This window comes from Chaetodon trifascialis, chromosome 7 (assembly GCF_039877785.1).
Source record: "Chaetodon trifascialis isolate fChaTrf1 chromosome 7, fChaTrf1.hap1, whole genome shotgun sequence".
In the NCBI taxonomy this organism is placed as follows: Eukaryota; Metazoa; Chordata; class Actinopteri; order Chaetodontiformes; family Chaetodontidae; genus Chaetodon; species Chaetodon trifascialis.
Window position 1 is genome coordinate 18,536,776 of NC_092062.1, and position 17,097 is coordinate 18,553,872.

At 41.3% G+C, this 17,097-nt stretch overlaps 2 protein-coding genes across 2 annotated transcripts; both read left to right on the top strand.

The window, feature by feature from the left end:
* The first annotated feature begins 524 nt into the window (after nucleotides 1-524).
* On the top strand, nucleotides 525-7,564 carry hibadhb (3-hydroxyisobutyrate dehydrogenase b). Its single transcript, XM_070966032.1, has 8 exons — nucleotides 525-662; nucleotides 1,517-1,677; nucleotides 1,770-1,879; nucleotides 1,963-2,084; nucleotides 5,624-5,757; nucleotides 5,962-6,038; nucleotides 6,153-6,309; nucleotides 6,847-7,564. The coding sequence occupies exons 1-8, from the start codon at nucleotides 593-595 to the stop codon at nucleotides 7,003-7,005; spliced, it is 990 nt and encodes a 329-aa protein (XP_070822133.1). The 5' UTR covers nucleotides 525-592; the 3' UTR covers nucleotides 7,006-7,564.
* Nucleotides 7,565-11,268: 3,704 nt separating this feature from the next.
* Nucleotides 11,269-12,386, top strand: hoxa13b (homeobox A13b). The gene is made up of 2 exons (XM_070966675.1): nucleotides 11,269-11,902; nucleotides 12,148-12,386. Exons 1-2 carry the CDS (start codon nucleotides 11,269-11,271, stop codon nucleotides 12,384-12,386), a joined length of 873 nt encoding a protein of 290 aa, XP_070822776.1.
* The last annotated feature ends 4,711 nt before the right edge of the window (nucleotides 12,387-17,097 follow it).

Genomic DNA, 17,097 nt, shown 5'->3' on the forward strand with positions numbered 1-17,097 from the left:
ACTGTAATAATGTGAATGTGAAGTTACTTCATACATATGTTCCACTGTTTTTTACAACTGGTTACTATATAGAAATATTTAAAATAATTACATAAATTTCAACTTTATCATTAAATATGGTGGATTTTTAAGGATTAGGCCACTAGTATATGGTTAAAATTAACTCCACCCCGGTCACCTTCAACAGTAAATTGTTCACATATTTAAGCGTTAGTTACACCGATTAAATAATAGATAGATATAGATATGTATTTATATGTAGAGATATAAATGATGAGTCGTTTTAGTTTTGACATTTTAAGTTCTCCAATCACTCTGGATACGACACTTTCAGGAGACCTCCTGCAAACAGATAAGGCCTCTTTCAGTGAGCTTAGAGGTTTGTATGTATGAGGGAAATGTAAAGTCACAAATATACACACTGTAAAAGAAATAGTTGATCTGACAGCGTATATGCATCATTGGCCCTCCCCTGCTCGTCAGTGGCTGAATTTGGGAGGCGGTGCTGCGCAGGTCAACTATTTGATTGGAGGGAGAGAACGTCAATAACGTATGTACCGTACGTCAGACGTAAGGTCAAGAAGAAAGAAGCATGGCCGCTGTGTTGAGGGGGTCTCGGTACCTAGTTGCAAGGTGTTGCAAGCATGTTGACTTTGCGTTCGGTAAGAAGAACAGACAGAGTGTGTGCGCAGTGTGCGTGTGTCTACGCTAAGCCTGGAAGCGGAAGTTGTTACTCGAAGGATGTTTGTGGCGAGAAAGCACGACTTTTGTTCGACACGTTGAAGGCGAAGTTTGAGTCGATTTTCGCTAAGCTGCCTCAGCCCACTGACTACTTGTTAAGGAACTTTTCTGTTAAATTTACGTGTTCCGTGCCGGCTCTTTTGCCACAGCTAGGAGCTAGCAGAGAGCTCTACTCGACTGCGATATATCAAAACGCTGAAGGGTGGAAATTGTCAGTTTGTGCCCCTATGTGTGTCTTGAGGTCGTATTTCGGGAACATGATGTAATTTCAATCACTGTGCACTTTGTGAAGTCAAATCCTGTGTAGAAGCATCCAGGTGGCCCCCTGTAGCCCCCAAAACAGCTGAGTTTCTGAGCTCCTCTTATTAAACATCATATTGTTGTTGTTTTTTTTTACTTTAAGTAATATAATTCTTCCTGTGTTTATTAGTCTTGTGTAAAAAAAAAAAATGTTTGTCTTTTGAGAGATTACTCTGTTATCAGGGAATAGTTAAGTAAATATTGAGGCTTTTATGCCAGTAGGTCAGATGACTTTGACACTGAAAGGTGATTACACTGGAATTACATGCCTAAATGAAATCTAAACATGGCACTCTTAAACTTGTAAAGACATTACTCCTGAGTAAGGTTTTTAAATATTAATAACCTTTTAATGTTAGCTATTTCCAAAATAAAGCTTATCAAAGATAGCACATAAACACTGTTGGGCATCTTGACTCAAGCGTTGTATATGTAATAAGGATACTGTGTCTTGTCATTGATCCATTTGTTGTAGTCTCCACTAGGTCTATGGCCTCGAAGACACAGGTGGGCTTTGTTGGGCTGGGCAACATGGGAAACCCAATGGCGAAGAACCTGCTGAAGCACGGATACCCAGTCATCGCTACCGATGTGTTCCCAGAGTCCTGCAAGGAAGTGCGAGAGCTGGGTGCTCAGGTGGGAGTGTAAAATGTACACAGCCTTTTTTAAAAAAAAAAAAAAAAACTCCATCTTTTCTCTTGTTAGCTCTTGATTTTCTGTTTTCTCAGATTGTGGATAATCCTGCTGAGGTAGCTGACAAGGCCGACCGCATTATCACCATGCTCCCCTCCAGTCCCAATGTCGTCGATGTGTACACTGGACCCAATGGCATTCTCAAGTACTTTGGTTTCTCCTTCAGCATATATGTAATACCCTCACGGACTGAAGTCGGATTTAAAAATCACGTACTTTTCTCAACAGAAAGGTGAAGAAAGGCTCTCTGCTCATCGACTCCAGCACCATTGACCCGGCCGTTTCAAAAGAGATGGCTGCTGCTGCTGAGAAGATGGGGGCAGTTTTTATGGATGCACCCGTGTCAGGAGGTAAGTTTGAACTTTTTAAATCACTACAGACATTGTTTAATATGATTCGCTGTCTGAGCTTGAAGTACACAAACTTGGTTGTCTGTGTAGTCATGCAGCCTATACGAAGGCCCTGTAACATATCCAGGAAGGTCATTTCAGAGGCTGCTGCGGCGCTGTGCACTACATTGCATTTCACTGAGAGGTGTTTCTAATATTCAGTCAGCCCTAGCTGAAATAAACAACAAAAACTGAGATTTTCAATAAACTGTATGTTCTTTTTTTGAGAATATATCTGTTTAACTGTTTATTTACTTCAGAAAATTGATATTCTGCCCAAGCCTAGCCAAAAAAGGCAGCAGCTGGTAATTATTTTCATTATTGATGAATCCACCAGCAATTTTCCCATTTGGTCTTAAGCATTGGCTCTCAAACGTTTTCTTTCATGCATCCCAAAGTCCAAGCCCCCCAAAGTTTTTTCTAATCATTACCATTTATTGGGGAAGCAACACATAAATAAGGATCCCAGTTGAATTTTAGTGATAAAGATGAGGATAGCATCAGCAAACTGTTGTTTGTTTTCCACCTCCACCACCTTATTTTCCACCATAAATCATATTCATTCATCTGTTTGGCTTCATATTTTTCCCCTGGTCAGCCTCCCCCTGCCCAGAGGCTCTGTGCCCCCCCCCCCCGTTTGACAACCATTGGTGACTGATATAAAGTGTTTCCATTCCATTCCATTAATTAATGGAAGTCTGAGAAAAACAGAAAATATTCAAATTTGAGAAGCTAAAACTAGTGAACCTTTGCTGTTTTTGGTTAAAAAAAAGTTCCTGGAAATGAACAAAATTGATCAAATGATCCTTTTACCTCTACATTATTGGAAAGGTAGATTCAGTCATCTACCTGTGTGTACAATACAGGGCTCTCACACTTGGGGCAGCATATTAACCGAATTCACCAGCTGCTTTCATGTTACGTCAGGCTGAACTTCAAATAGACGATATTTCAACAGTTATTTTTTCGGTGGTGGCAAATCCATTTTGCGTTAAGGAGGAGGAGGAGGGGCACCTTCTGCCTGCACAAATGTTCCTAGCTGTAAAGTGTGTGCTCTCTGACTTTCTTGGGGGGTCCACTCAGCAACACAGCTTGTTTGAACTTGGCCTCGTCAACGTCAGGACAGACACTTTCTTTGAATTGATTTTGGTCCATTTTACAGCCCGGCTCTAAAGATTAGTAATGATTTATACGCTTCCGTCCTGTGGTAGTGCACATGGATTAAAGTCGTTCAGCTCTCTGCCTTGAACTTGTGTGTGAGTGTGCGTGCGTGAGCAAACTGAAGTGTGTGTCATACTTTGATACATCACGTCAGTCAGCAGGCTTTAGCTCCTAAATGAAACATTTTGAATATCTCCAGTGGTCAGACTGAAATCAAAAGGAGCACAGTGGCATGGTAGTGCCTGTTCAATCCTGCGTGGTTAAAGCTTAAACATAAAAGCACACATGGCGGTGGGGACGTAATTGAGTCAGCATGTGTCCGATAGCTGTTTCTTTGTGTGAAAAAAATGTAAGGACCAGATGAGATAACTGCCATCGTTCATTCTTCTCAGACTGGAATGGTTACCGTACTAAAGCTAGAGTTGAGGTACGAGTACAATGAGTACGATGCATGTGGTTTTTCTCATAGGCCCTCCAGAAAATGAGCTACATTTGGAAAAAAAAATGGCTGGTTAGGTGTTTGTGAGATGAATTTTCCAAAATACTCCAGAAACAATTAGGCACTCGTCTGTGTTTCCTTAGACTGTAAACAGCAGTGCTTCATCACTAGCTTCACGTCTGGGCTCTCACTTTAAATGCATCCGATTGAAGAAAATCCACAAACCTGCTCTCTGACTGCTGTGGTATTTTAACCATAAGCCATGCTCCGCGTGTAGTGATTGTCCCACTCGACAGAGAGAAATGCACCTTTTGTCTGTTGTTTAAAGCGTGAGCTGGATATCTTCTACAGGACTGTCTGGTTTTCCAGTCGCTTTAGAAATGAAACAATTCAAACTATCAGTCGTAAAGTCAATAATCTCAAGTTGTTTACAAATGTGTTTGTTAATTACTAGCCTCCATGTGTAGTTAATTATGTATTTTCCATCTGCGTGTCGCCTCCTGGAAGTCAGTTACCAGTTTTCACTGTTATGCCGATAACTTTACTGTGTTCAGATTCTCCAAGACAAGATGCCTCAACCTCCACGATGTGACCAAATCAAGTTGACATAATTTGTTGCAACAAAGCAACTCATCACGCAGTATTTTGAAGTATTGTTAATTCGACAGGCGTCTTGGTCACTTTTGACATATTAACTCAGTTCTTCAATCTTGCTTTTTACATCTCATGAATTTTGAAGCCCTCACCCATGTTTCTGTTAACTCCCACCTGTCTGCAGCAGCACATCGTTCAGGATTCCAGTTAGAACAAAATGCTGCTGGCAGACGCCTCACGAGGGCGAGGGAGGTGGAAACGCATACACCCATCTTGGCCTTTCTCCACTGGGCTTCCTGTAAACTTTAGGATTAATTATAAGACTAAGTTGGTTAATTTCTTGGCACCCATGTGGCTTGCACCTGGTTATTGTATATCACTGAGCTTTTAACCCCATGTGAACCTGAACGCACCATCAAAAGCACACGTAGATTCAGAAACAGCTGATCCTAAATCTAGACAAGGGCTGACAACCCTTTTTCCAGCGCTGTCCCAAAGCTTTGGACAGATTTCTCCAGTGAGAGTATGATGTAGGTTATTGTCCTCATCCTAATGATTGTTTTTTTAAATACATATTTTCACAGACTTGCTTGAAATGTCTAAATGACTGTGATCATTTCCTGTTTGTTCTACATAACCTTAATTTTGCTATTTCCATTTTTTTATGTATCATTCAATCTTACAATCAATATTATTTTCTCATTTGAATGACATATCATATATGTTTTGATGCATAATAGGTTCATATGTCCCTTAAATTTACTGTGATTTAGTCCTGAAATATTTTCTCCAAAAGCATTAAATGTCAGTTAGACATGTCCACAAATGTATTTATTTTGGATTGTGCTCAGGCACCATTATAAACAGATTTTATAGCCAGATCATTTATTTGTTTAGAGGTGATAGAATAGAGATACAGAACTGACAGAAAAAGAGTGAAACAAAGACATTTAAACTTGCATTTATTTCATTATCTGACTGCAAATATTCTATTTTGTGCTGCACCTTGATGTTCCAAAGAAAGCTTTGCTAGTCAGAGGAATGAGTGGAGTGGACACAGCATATGTGGAGCCATGTGGCTCTTGTCAAGCAACAAAACACTTTGGAGAAGTTTGACGTACTTAAAAAATCCCATGAACTTTCCACACTGTGCTAAACATGTATCACGACAGATGCTGTTCCAGCTATATGAGATGGCTGCTGTGATTAGCAATGCCGTTTTACCTTTTCTTTTTTGGAAATCACCAAGTGTTTCTGCTTGCCAGCACATGGTTTATTGTAAGCAAGCACGATTTCCCATTCCCAGGTGTGGGAGCTGCAAGCTCGGGTAAACTGACTTTTATGGTTGGAGGAGCAGAGGAGGAATTTACTGCAGCCCAAGAGCTTCTCAGCTGCATGGGAGCCAATGTGGTGTACTGTGGTCAGGTTGGAACTGGACAGGTATGAGCAGATTTCATGTTTTCCATGAACCATCATTGTGCATTTTTCATTCAGATACCTTTTTCCCTTAAGTTGCGTGTTGAATAGTAGTAATGTGAGAGTTTATGAATATGATGGTCCATTGTTCCATTGAGTTCCAAAATTTTGTCAAAATATGTGTAATTAACGTGGAGTTTAAATGCTAATATTATCATCTCGATACAGGCTGCTAAAATCTGTAACAACATGCTTCTAGCCATTGGAATGATCGGGACTTCAGAGACAATGAACTTGGGAATCAGGTTAACACTCTCTTGGTCAAAAAAAACAGCACGTGCAGACATTTAAATCATGACAATATGCAGCAGCAGTGACACACTTTGAGTAAGTAACATGGAATTTGTCTTCACTTACAGACTTGGTCTTGATCCTAAATTGTTGGCCAAGATCCTGAACATGAGTTCAGGTCGGTGCTGGTCCAGTGACACCTACAACCCTGTGCCTGGAGTCATGGAGGGAGTCCCCTCTGGGAATAACTACCAGGGAGGCTTTGGCACCCAGCTGATGGCTAAGGTCAGTGTGATGACCTGTTGCACTGTGCTGTATTTCCTGGGACTGCAATTATGTTCGAGTGCTGAAATGCTGCTTTTACCATCACAAACATGAGGAAGCAAAGAACATTTTATGCCTGAAGTAGCTCTGTTTCCTCAAATCAGTGTAGAGAAGTAAATTGTTCCTATTATTCCAGATATTTTTGGAATAAAAAGCTACAAAAGTGTATTCATGTTTTGCGTTAGGAGGATTTTTCTCATTCATAAAGCGTACATATTTATCAAATGTATCAGACAGGGACTCATTTCAGTGTCATGTCGTGCATGTGACAAGGGCTTAAGCGACTGTTTGGGGGTTACGAATTTCTATCTTCACTCACCACTTAAAATGATGCCGAGAACTGTTAGTTGTTTGCGTCCCTCTTAAAAGGGAATCAAGCCCATATTACTTCGACGTATAGAAAAATTCTGTGCAGCATGTGGACTGGTGGTTTTGGTTTTAGAGTTCAATTTTCAGCTCCGTTGGTTTTCTAATGTATGTTTGCTTTTCTTTTTTCAGGATCTGGGCCTCGCGCAGAACACAGCCACCAACACGAAGACCCCTGTCCCTCTCGGCTCCTTAGCCCATCAGATATACCGTATGATGTGCGCTCGCGGTTATGCCAGTAAAGATTTCTCCTCCGTGTTCCAGTTCCTGCGTGAGGAGGAGGGCCAGTAATGTCAGCCTCCACCCCGTCCACAGCCTTACCAAGCCTGGCCCTGCACAGGACTAACATAGAGTAGTTGGGGTGTATTTCGCCCTAAGGACTGTTCTTTTTTTCTTTTTTTTTTTCAAAGTTATGAAAGATGTGAAGCCAACAGAGTGTCCGACACAGCGTGACACATCATGTGTGCACTTCTCTCCTATTGGAAATCATGTTTCCGTGTGATCTAGCCTTTTTGAAATGTAACACTCCTTTTAATTTTCAAGGCAAGGTGAAATTGTCAGATATACAGATGATCCAAATGATTAGCAGACTGTCTGCTCTGCTGATCTCACAATGCAAAGACTTCTGAGGCAATCTGGTGTTAAGATGACTCATTAGCTCTGTTTTTAGAGGCTGAACGGCCGCAAACGTCGTTTAGTCTCCACATATTTATCTGTTGTTTGTGATCATTTCTTTATGTTGCTGGGGTTTTTTCTGTTCGTGGGGATTCTTTCTCTTGACATTGGAAATGTTACTGTGGGATAAGAGTGTCATATCCTGTTAGGAAATAAAAAACAAATTGTGATGTCAGTTGATGTGACAGTTAATTACACCACAAATTTAAGCTGTTTTCATTTCTGGATTTGGATGTTAACTTGAATTTCTACTTTTTAAAAACAGCTGGAAGCACCACATTTCTTCAGTGACTGCTGCTGATTTAGCGCAGTATTGCCATAAATCCTGTTTCTGTCTGAATAGTTGTCTTTGACACAGCTTAAATAACTTATGTCAGACACACAGGATGAAGGATGCTAATTCTCCAGATAAACATGGCTGTTTGAATTCTGAATGCTTTGTATTTTGGACATGAATGCTACAGTTTTCCCTTCGTGTCTCTGAGTGCTACTAAGTTAAATAGCTCCCAAATGTTCTAATTTGCATCTTGTGTCCCACTGATTCCGTAGTCACGATAAAATGTTGAACAAACGTGCCTTTAGGAGCTTGGATGCAGAGCAGATGCAGTGGCGGGGCAGAGGAACAGAGGGCCAAAGCTACAACGGTCCAAACAAAAAGGACACATCAGCTTTTTTCAGTTAGAGCTAAATTGTCCAACACGTCTTGTGCTGATGCTACAAATTCCTCAATAATGACAATTTGAATATTGTGTTATTGCATACTGCCCGCGCTGCAACTGTGAACCAGAAAGTTGGGATCCACTGTCACATCATTCAGCCACCCTCAGTAATTTGGGGATGTGGACCTCTTTTCTATTCCCCCATCCGTCAGACAAGGAGGGCGGCATGTTTCTGATCTAGTTTGCCAAAAGCCACTAAGAGGCCAAGGTGCCATAGGTCATGCAATCACAAGACAAACCCATAAAAAGTCCATTAAGCACTGTGGGCTAAGAGCTGTGTTGTAATCTTCTTGATAGGTGCTGCAAACAGAGCAGCACTTTGGTCTCAGGCCTTCAGCAGACCTGTGACACACACACACAGCCTGACATCATCTGCTGCAGCATCATCCCTCCTCAGCCCCTTCACTTTCTAATGGCTTGGCATTCAGCTGTCTTTTTGTGTTTTTAATTTCAAACACGGTGGTGATTTGGGTATGTATGTAATATATGTAATTTTGCAACTACGGTGTGCATCAGCAGGAAGGTGCGCCTCCGCACTCGTCAGACTGACTGTGGGAGAGGTGCGGATGTTTCCTCCTGTCACTCACAAACTGTTCTCTTGTTCCAAAATGTAATTAAACCATGTTGTAGCCAATAGCGCAACACGCTTTTGTTTTATTTTTACATTTTGCATTTGAAGCAATGGCATAAAGTTATAAAGGTCCGCCGTCAAATCTGTGTGGTTTTCATCGTGGCCTCCAAGTCCAATATAAAACCTAGTTTACACTGTTTGTGCTGAGCTAAGCGGTTTTTAAGAAACTAAATAATTTGAAGGAACCGCAAAACACGCTCTGCAAACTTATTAAACCAATCCAATCAATCTTATTGCAAATCAAAATGCAGCAATCAAGTGTTGTTATTAAGTCTTGGTCCGTTTATAGCCGTCGGACTTCAAGAGGTCAAATTCATTGGATTGCAATGCGACTAAATCTTTTATTTCGTATAATATTTGTATTTTTCACACTCTATAGATATTTAAATTTCGGGATATTTTAGTTGGAACTTAACGTCCGCGTTTCGTCCTGCACCTAAAGAGCGAACGCGTGTGATGATTCAAGGCGTTATTTTTATTCATCCTAACTGTGACTGTAGCCACCGTCACTAATCTTACCATCCAGTTTATTGTGTTTTTTAATACAAATTGTTGTGTGTGCGTGTGTGTAAATCCTGAAATGAAAATGAAGTGAACAAATGACTGGCCCTGCTCGCACTTCAGACACGGCTCATCTTTTTGGTGTGTCGCTGGCTGAGCTGCCAGCTGCTGCAGCCTATGTTTAGACAGACAGCCGCTCTCTAACGTGTGAACAACGTGGCTGAGGTGATTCCTGTCCGGCCAACACTCACTTTTTCCTAAACCGGCTCCACGCGAAATTTTAGAAAGTGGGCATTTTCTTCTATCCAAAATGCAGTGCACTAGAGGAGTGAGTTAAAAAAAAAAAAGTTTAGTTTATCTGAAGTCGGTTATCATGCCAGTGCAGTAAAAAGAGAAATGAGACGTGAACCTATTCGCTACCATAAAACATTATGATTTTTTCCTGAAATGTAGACCACTAGTCACTCTTGCCTACAAGCAATGAACTTGGGCCGTAAAGATTTACAGCTTTAAAAGGTGGGAAAACTCTATTAAAAATTAAAAAAATGTGCTCAGGTTTGGGTGGGGACACATTACTCCGCGTCTGTGGTCTCACCTTAGAAATGTAAAACTAAAACCAACTCTGAAAGTTAAAACAGCATTTTGTTTCTGACAACATTCACCTCCTTTAGTCTGTCAGTGTGCTCCCAAACAGCTGAATGTTTCGCTTCCATAAACAGGCTAAACATTTTCTTTTTACTCTCCAGCCTCCGGCTCGTGAAGGATTTGTTTAGAAATCGTATATTTGCCCCGATGCAAAGCTGTTTTTAGCTCTGCGTTCTGCGCTGCAAGAAAGCAAGAGCCCACCTATGGAGGCCTTCGAGCAGAAGGTAGAAACATGTATGAAGAACGGTTTGTTTTCCTGTGAGTCACTTTTTAACTAGAGACATAAAATAAGTCGTCTTAAGCTTTGATTTGGACCGTTTGATGCCAATGGGTTTTTATTGTCGAATAGAAAATAAATCGGGTAGAATTAAAGAAAGCCAGAAGCAAAAAGCAGTGAGTGTTTCTGCTCTGTAACAGGGAACACCGTCTGTCGGTGAAATGTCCTCTTCGGCATTTAGCGGCATTCTTTCTTCCTGCTTCCTGGCGTTTGTGTCGATTTGGCCAGGCTGCAACTTTCAACTTGACCTTGGCCTCCAGCCGCGTCCAAACCGTATGAGGAAGAGTGCAGCCAAGTGTGGCATGCTTTTGGTATTTTGTGGACACTGAACTTGTGTCTGGATTTGCACGTTGCATGGTGCCAAATGTGAGGATGATTTAACGCACTATTGTTATTATGATATGCGTTTAAAATGTATCCATAAAGACATCGGCCTGTGTTTAATATTTTGGGAAAACCCACCTGTGCAATCATTATGCTTAAAAGCCTCATTTTAAAACATTCGCTAAAATCAGGTAATTCAGTGTCATGATTTGTCTGCAGCTTTGACTGAAAGCGCATAAAAAGATTAATCTTTAGACTAAGAGCAAAAAACAATCATTTAAATCCACATATCTAACATCGTTTTTGTTTCTCTCTTAAATTAAGAGCATCCAAAATGGCACGCGTAATTGCGCATCCATCAGGCTGCAAAAAAGAAAGAAAAAGATAAAACGTTCATGTATTTATAGTTTTTCTCACGCCATCTGTTGCACAATTCACCAAATAAGTGTGTTGTGATGGCACAATACGACAGACAACTTCATAGTTTGAGACTCCGATTTCACTTTGTTTGGGACAAAAATACCCCTCTGGCTTTTTTGCATATCTAAAACATGGATAGACTGATGTGCAGTGCATCCTTACAAATATGCAGCTTGATCTGCGTTATCTGATGTCTAGACGTTTATCATCTCCTTTGCATATCACGTGCTTGGCCCTGGCCAATAACCTCCCGATCTTTATGTACTCAGGCGTGTTGGTATCGTTACTCTGCCCGAGTCCCTGTCTCTGTTCAGTCGAGGGGATTTTGAAAAAGAGTTGGTCGTCTCGATGTAGGGCATGCTATGACCGCTTCATTACTCCTCCATTCGCACTGGATTGACCCGGTGATGTTCCTCTACGACAACGGCTTGGATGAAAGAAGCAAGAACATGGAAGGATTTACTGGAGGCAATTTTGCTGCAAACCAGTGCAGGAATTTGTTAGCGCATCCAACCTCGCTGGCTCCGAGCACCACATACGCTGCGAGTGAGGTGCCAGTCTCTGGCATGGGGGAGCCTGGCAAACAGTGCAGCCCCTGTTCTGCCACACAGAGTTCGCCCAATGCATCTCTGCCCTATGGATATTTTGGCAGCAGTTATTATCCGTGTAGGATGTCACATGGTAGCGTCAAGGCTTGCGCGCAGCCCTCTGGTTATGGCGATAAATACATGGACTCATCTGTCTCTGGTGAGGAGTTCTCAACCAGGGCAAAGGAATTTGCGTTTTATCAGGGGTATTCCTCGGGTCCTTACCAGCCCAGCTACTTGGACGTCCCTGTCGTCCCTGCGCTGAGTGCTCCATCTGAGCCAAGGCACGAGTCTCTGTTGCCCATGGAGCCCTACCAGCCATGGGCCATCACCAATGGTTGGAGTGGCCAAGTTTACTGCACCAAGGAGCAGCCACAGTCGAATCCTCTGTGGAAATCCTCGTTACAAGGTACCTTTGTGGTTTTGTTAACACGGAAATGTGTTATATTCAGTTAATCTTGCAAAAATGTGTGCATGTGATGTCTGATGTGAAAAGCAAGTTTTTTCCACTGTTGATATTTAATAATGCGCCTGAAAAAAGAAAAAAAAATGAAACCTCAAGAATTGAATATCTGTTAAATTAAATAAATAGAGGTTTTCTGTCTGACGCAGTGTAGCAGATTAAAATGTGATCTTGCATTTCCTCCTGCACAGACACTATATCTGGCGGAGACAGCTCTATCCGCCGTGGGAGAAAGAAGCGTGTGCCATACACCAAGGTGCAGCTCAAGGAGCTGGAAAGGGAGTACGCCGCCAATAAATTCATCACCAAAGACAAAAGGAGGAGGATATCCGCGCAAACAAATCTGACAGAGAGACAAGTGACAATCTGGTTTCAGAACAGGCGCGTAAAGGAGAAGAAAGTGGTCAATAAATTCAAGAGCTCCAGTTAGCCGTGGAGATGCTGAAACGGGAGGTGAAGGGCGGACATGGATGTGCCCTCCACCAAAAAACAACTGTGCTATAATTTATTACAGTATATGAACGGTTTCTTTGTCGCCAGAGCGGCTCTGTTTTGACCTACAGATTTCCTTCCTCACATCTTAATTGGAACCAGTCGATGCGGCCTGTTGACAGAAGATCGGAAATGATTTGCAACACGTTGACCAGCGCGATGCTGTAAGGGGATGCACGATCTCTCTTTCAAATATTCACTAACAACCCAGACCTTGTGCCTTGAAGACATGAAGACACCCCGAGCCATCCTGCGCTTTTTTCCCCACTTAATCCAGTCCAGAAATGAAGACTTAGGGCCCTGGAGACAGTTACAGAGTCCGCTTTCGTCTTGACATTGAGGCAGTGGCAAACAAATTGGTGGTTAAACTGTCCCTTTCTTTAAACAAATAAGAATGAAATAATAGAAAATGAATCTCAGGTGATATTTCCAGCGTTTATTCAAGCTACAGAGAAAAAATAAAACATTTCTCCATTCATAAGCAATAGCCAAGAGCACTACTTGCGTGTATAATAAAATTATTTAGATAAACTTAATTCTGCAGTTTGAGTTTACACCACATCCCTGCCTTTAGAAATAAAATAAGCCTCTGTCTGTTTGTTCATCTGCCAGCATCTGATGAAACGTTACCAAACGTGACATGAGGCCGAACATTTCATTAGGTTTACCCACACTTTGTCAATGTCATCGTCTCTTTTTCTAAACAGGGTTTTTGCTCAGAATAACTCGTCTGTCAACTGGCTGAAATAAGCGATTTCTGCCTGTCAGTCAAGAATGATTTTTGCAGAGGAGTCCTGAAAATGTAGGCATATTTAAACATGTAAATACTATCTGACTGCAACCTATCTACTCTCCCTTTTCTGACTGCAATAGCCAAAGTTTTTTAACAATAAATGTTTGAGAGACACAATGTGATGTCATTTTCGTCATTTTGGTCCAAATTGGACACGGATGCCTGATCGATCGAGGTTAGCTTTACAAATCAATTTCATGGTAAAATCACACATGGCTGCAGTATTTTTCTGACTGGATGCGTGCGTTTAGGCCAGCAGGCCTACCTGTGAGAAGCCTCGTTCAGCTCAGAGCTCCTGTGGGTTTCAGCCATTAAGAGTTTATGTCGCCATCTAGTGGCAAAGCTCTGTCAGCACAGCGTCTACCCATAGACTGCAGTCTATACATCCTCCTGGACATCTGGCCTTCACTTTCACAGAAGCATTTATGTCCGTGTGTGTCTTTATTTAAAAAAAAAAAAACAAAGAAAAAGTAAGAGTAATAATAACTATTATTATCATTAAACAATTTAGGCTACCTATTATGTAAAAAAGACTTGTCATATCAGCTTTAACAATTCAGGTCAAAACCTTATTTCTTAAGCGGTAATTATCTCTTTTTAGGTTATTACACAAATATTTATTAGTAATGTAACTAAAATATCAGATGAAACCATGTCACAGTAAAAAATGACCTAATACTCTTAGAATTATTATGTTTTGCCTGTATTCAAGGTGAGACGTGTAATTTGGTTATGCATATTTTAGCTAATTTTGATGTCTTAATAATAAAATGTAGTTAAAAAAAAGAGTAGAAAAATGATCTCTTCCATCAAAATCGCGATTCAAAACTGCGTTTGAAACATGCCTGTTCAAACTGTGGAAAACATTACGCACTTCATGCTCTCATCCATGAAATAACACTCAATCGAAAGTCGGAATGTAACGTTTGCGGTCTGTTTAATTTAAGTCCTCGCGTGACCCGTCCTTTAGGAGACGTATGTGTGTTCGTTTTTCGTTGAGGAACAAACGGTGACTTTGTCCATCTCATTTTGGAGCAAAAACCTAAACCCGACCAAGAAAATCTCCCTTTGCAAGCTGAACGTACACGAACACGTTTGATGTGAAACGTGTGTGTGACAGGCCTGTTAATCCACCGTCCAAACATGCCCTCAAGGATGAGACCTAAATCTTTCTTTAGCTGTCAGTATTGATATTTATCCTTCTACCTGTGATCAAATACTGTAATATGATTGTACTCTGGTGTTAAAATGATTCACATTATCTTATTACAATCACATCATGTTCAGGTTCACTCACAGAAGTATCACAGCCGTTAAAAAACACAATCAGTGTAAAATATTTCATATATATTTGATGAATATTTCCTGTTACATTTAAAATATGAATACTAAAGCCGGTCCATGACAGTGACCTTCAGACTGTGCAGCTCACCATGACCGGCAGGCTGCTGCCTCTGTTATCCTGACCCGTTGGATTTGTGGTTTGTACCATAAAAGGAGCATTTGTTGCAGTATCTGAGGTGTCACCCTTTAAGCTCGGTCGCTCTAGTCGTCTTGCTCATGAGCACTTAGAGAGGCCAGGCCGCTGATGGGCCCTCCAACACAACTGCAGAAGCTTGACGTGGTTTCCTCAGCGTTTGGGCTGCTTTCCCTCACTCACTCTTCGGGATTGATGGGGGTCATGTTGTGTAAATATTCTGCCACCTTGCTGAGATGGACTCCCTTCAGAAAGCCTCCTCTCCGCCTGTCATCTGTGGCGTCCCCTCTGTTGCTCTGTGTCATTGCTCCCCCTAACAGCCAAACAGGTCAGTGCGCCTCTCTCCAAAAAGCCCCGTATGCATGCAGGCCTGCAGCGCGCTGCTGCATGAATCAATGACACGGCTGATAATAGCCAAAATAAGGTCTGAAATAGGAAAGAAAATATAGTGAATATTGTGGCTGAACTGAAAGGTTTCGATGCTCTAAGGATTAAAGATTAAGATTAAAGACTTCTTTACTTACTTTACTAAAACCTTAATCACATAACTGATGGATTATCATCATCTTCTGTGCGCAATACTGAAAGTTTTTATTATGGGGTGTGTGTGTGTGTGTGTGTGTGTGTGTGTGTGTGTGTGTGTGTGTGTGTGTGTGTGTGTGTGTGTGTGTGTGTGTTTGTCTGGGTGGGGTGGATGAGCGGGTGGAGTTGAGCGTTGTGCGATGAACTTCAGACAAAAAGCGAAAATCTTTATTTGTGAATGCAGTGAAAAGAAAAATGCCAGTGAGGAAGAACCAAATATTCACCGAACAAACAGAGAAACTACAACACGACCGGCACGTTAGTGTTAGCGCTGTGTCACCTCTGCATATTTTACATTTCACTCCGCGTGAAAACGTGCTGCTAATTTCACATTTGGAGCTTTTCGTTATTAATATTTTTCCTCGCATTTGTTGCAACCCACCGCGTATTACAGGTGTGTTTGGTTACTGTTGCAGAGATGGGGTTGAACAGAATTGCGTTTACCTGACAACGATAGCAGCGGTGTGTGTGTGTGTGTGTGTGTGTGTGTGTGTGTGTGTGTGTGTGTGTGTGTGTGTGTGTGTGTGTGTGTGTGTGTGTGTGTGTGTGCGCGCGCTCTCGGTGGATGACAGCCAGACAGTCGTCAATGAATGCGAGGCTGAATTTGTGAATCCAGAAAGTTTTATTAGGTTTTTGGAGTTGTTGCGTTTTACAGCAGCTTCAGCTGTAAACCCCCCAACGGTAGACTGCTTCCGGAGACACCCACCCCACCACCCCTGCAGTGGATGTGCAATCAAGGTCCACCATCTTTTTCTTTCCACCTTGATGACATTAAACGGTTGTTTGTTGTAGCTGTCTGGTGTTGATACTGAATAATTTTCCTGCTTCTTTTTTCTTTCCCATTTTATTTAAATAATGTCAGCTCTGCAGTTTACCTCGTCTCTTGTTCAGAAAGCATCTGGAGCACTCAGGCTTAAAATAGTTTGATCTTAATGATACAAACAGTCAAGCGTCAGTAACCCTAACCTGGGATGCTTTTAGTTCCAGCTTGATTTTCCGAATCTCATGTTTCAGTCGTTATTTGCATAAATCTGTTGCCTTCACGGTCATTTTTCATCTCGCATAAAAAGACTTGGAAATAAGCAGCTGGAAAACTAATGGGAAAAAAATAAAAAGTTTTATTTTGAGTAATAAATCAGTTTGCTTCCTCTGTATAAACACTTTCAAATCATCATAAATTATCAGAAAAGTGAAGGGATTTAGACATATTTTGTTCTTTGGTTTCCTCTTGATCCAAATGTAAACACAGAGTTGCTCCACCACCACAATTCAAAACACTGGGCAAAACTGCTGTCACTGGTTTATTGATTTATAACTCCTTTATGTCACTGACAAACTGCCTCTAAATTAATAGTAAGTTTTATAACTTTGTGTTTATAATGCTTACAAACATTTGAATAAATGAGGGATATTTTCCGATGGGCTGAGATAAACAAAATAATGTTGTTCGAGCTCCGCAGTATTAGCCATAAATATTCTCTGTAATTTATTTAGTACAAATATTACATTCGGGCCCTTAAACTGTAAATCTTAATGTGCATATTTTGCCTAAATATGAGCAAATGTCCCCCGGTGAAAAGGCTGCAGGCGCACACAGATTTTCAGGCACTAAAACTGAACCACAGTCCTCTCAAAGTGTCGAAGGAAAATTTAGACAAACCGAGAAAACTGCTTTTATTTTTAAAACCCTCCTTTTGCTGCCTCCACCTGCGACTAAATGTGTACATATAACTTCAGCTTTTGCATTTTCTGCCACACTGAATAAACCTCGCAGCTACATTTACTCTTCTGGGATCT

Bases quoted from the DNA above. Each gene is read 5' to 3' on its own strand.
- hoxa13b (XM_070966675.1), top strand. From the start codon at position 11,269: ATGACCGCTTCATTACTCCTCCATTCGCACTGGATTGACCCGGTGATG. The intron at 11,903-12,147 runs GTACCTTTGTGG...CCTCCTGCACAG, and splicing joins GTGGAAATCCTCGTTACAAG to ACACTATATCTGGCGGAGAC.
- hibadhb (XM_070966032.1), top strand. From the start codon at position 593: ATGGCCGCTGTGTTGAGGGGGTCTCGGTACCTAGTTGCAAGGTGTTGC. The intron at 1,678-1,769 runs GTGGGAGTGTAA...CTGTTTTCTCAG, and splicing joins TGCGAGAGCTGGGTGCTCAG to ATTGTGGATAATCCTGCTGA. The intron at 6,039-6,152 runs GTTAACACTCTC...CTTCACTTACAG, and splicing joins ACAATGAACTTGGGAATCAG to ACTTGGTCTTGATCCTAAAT.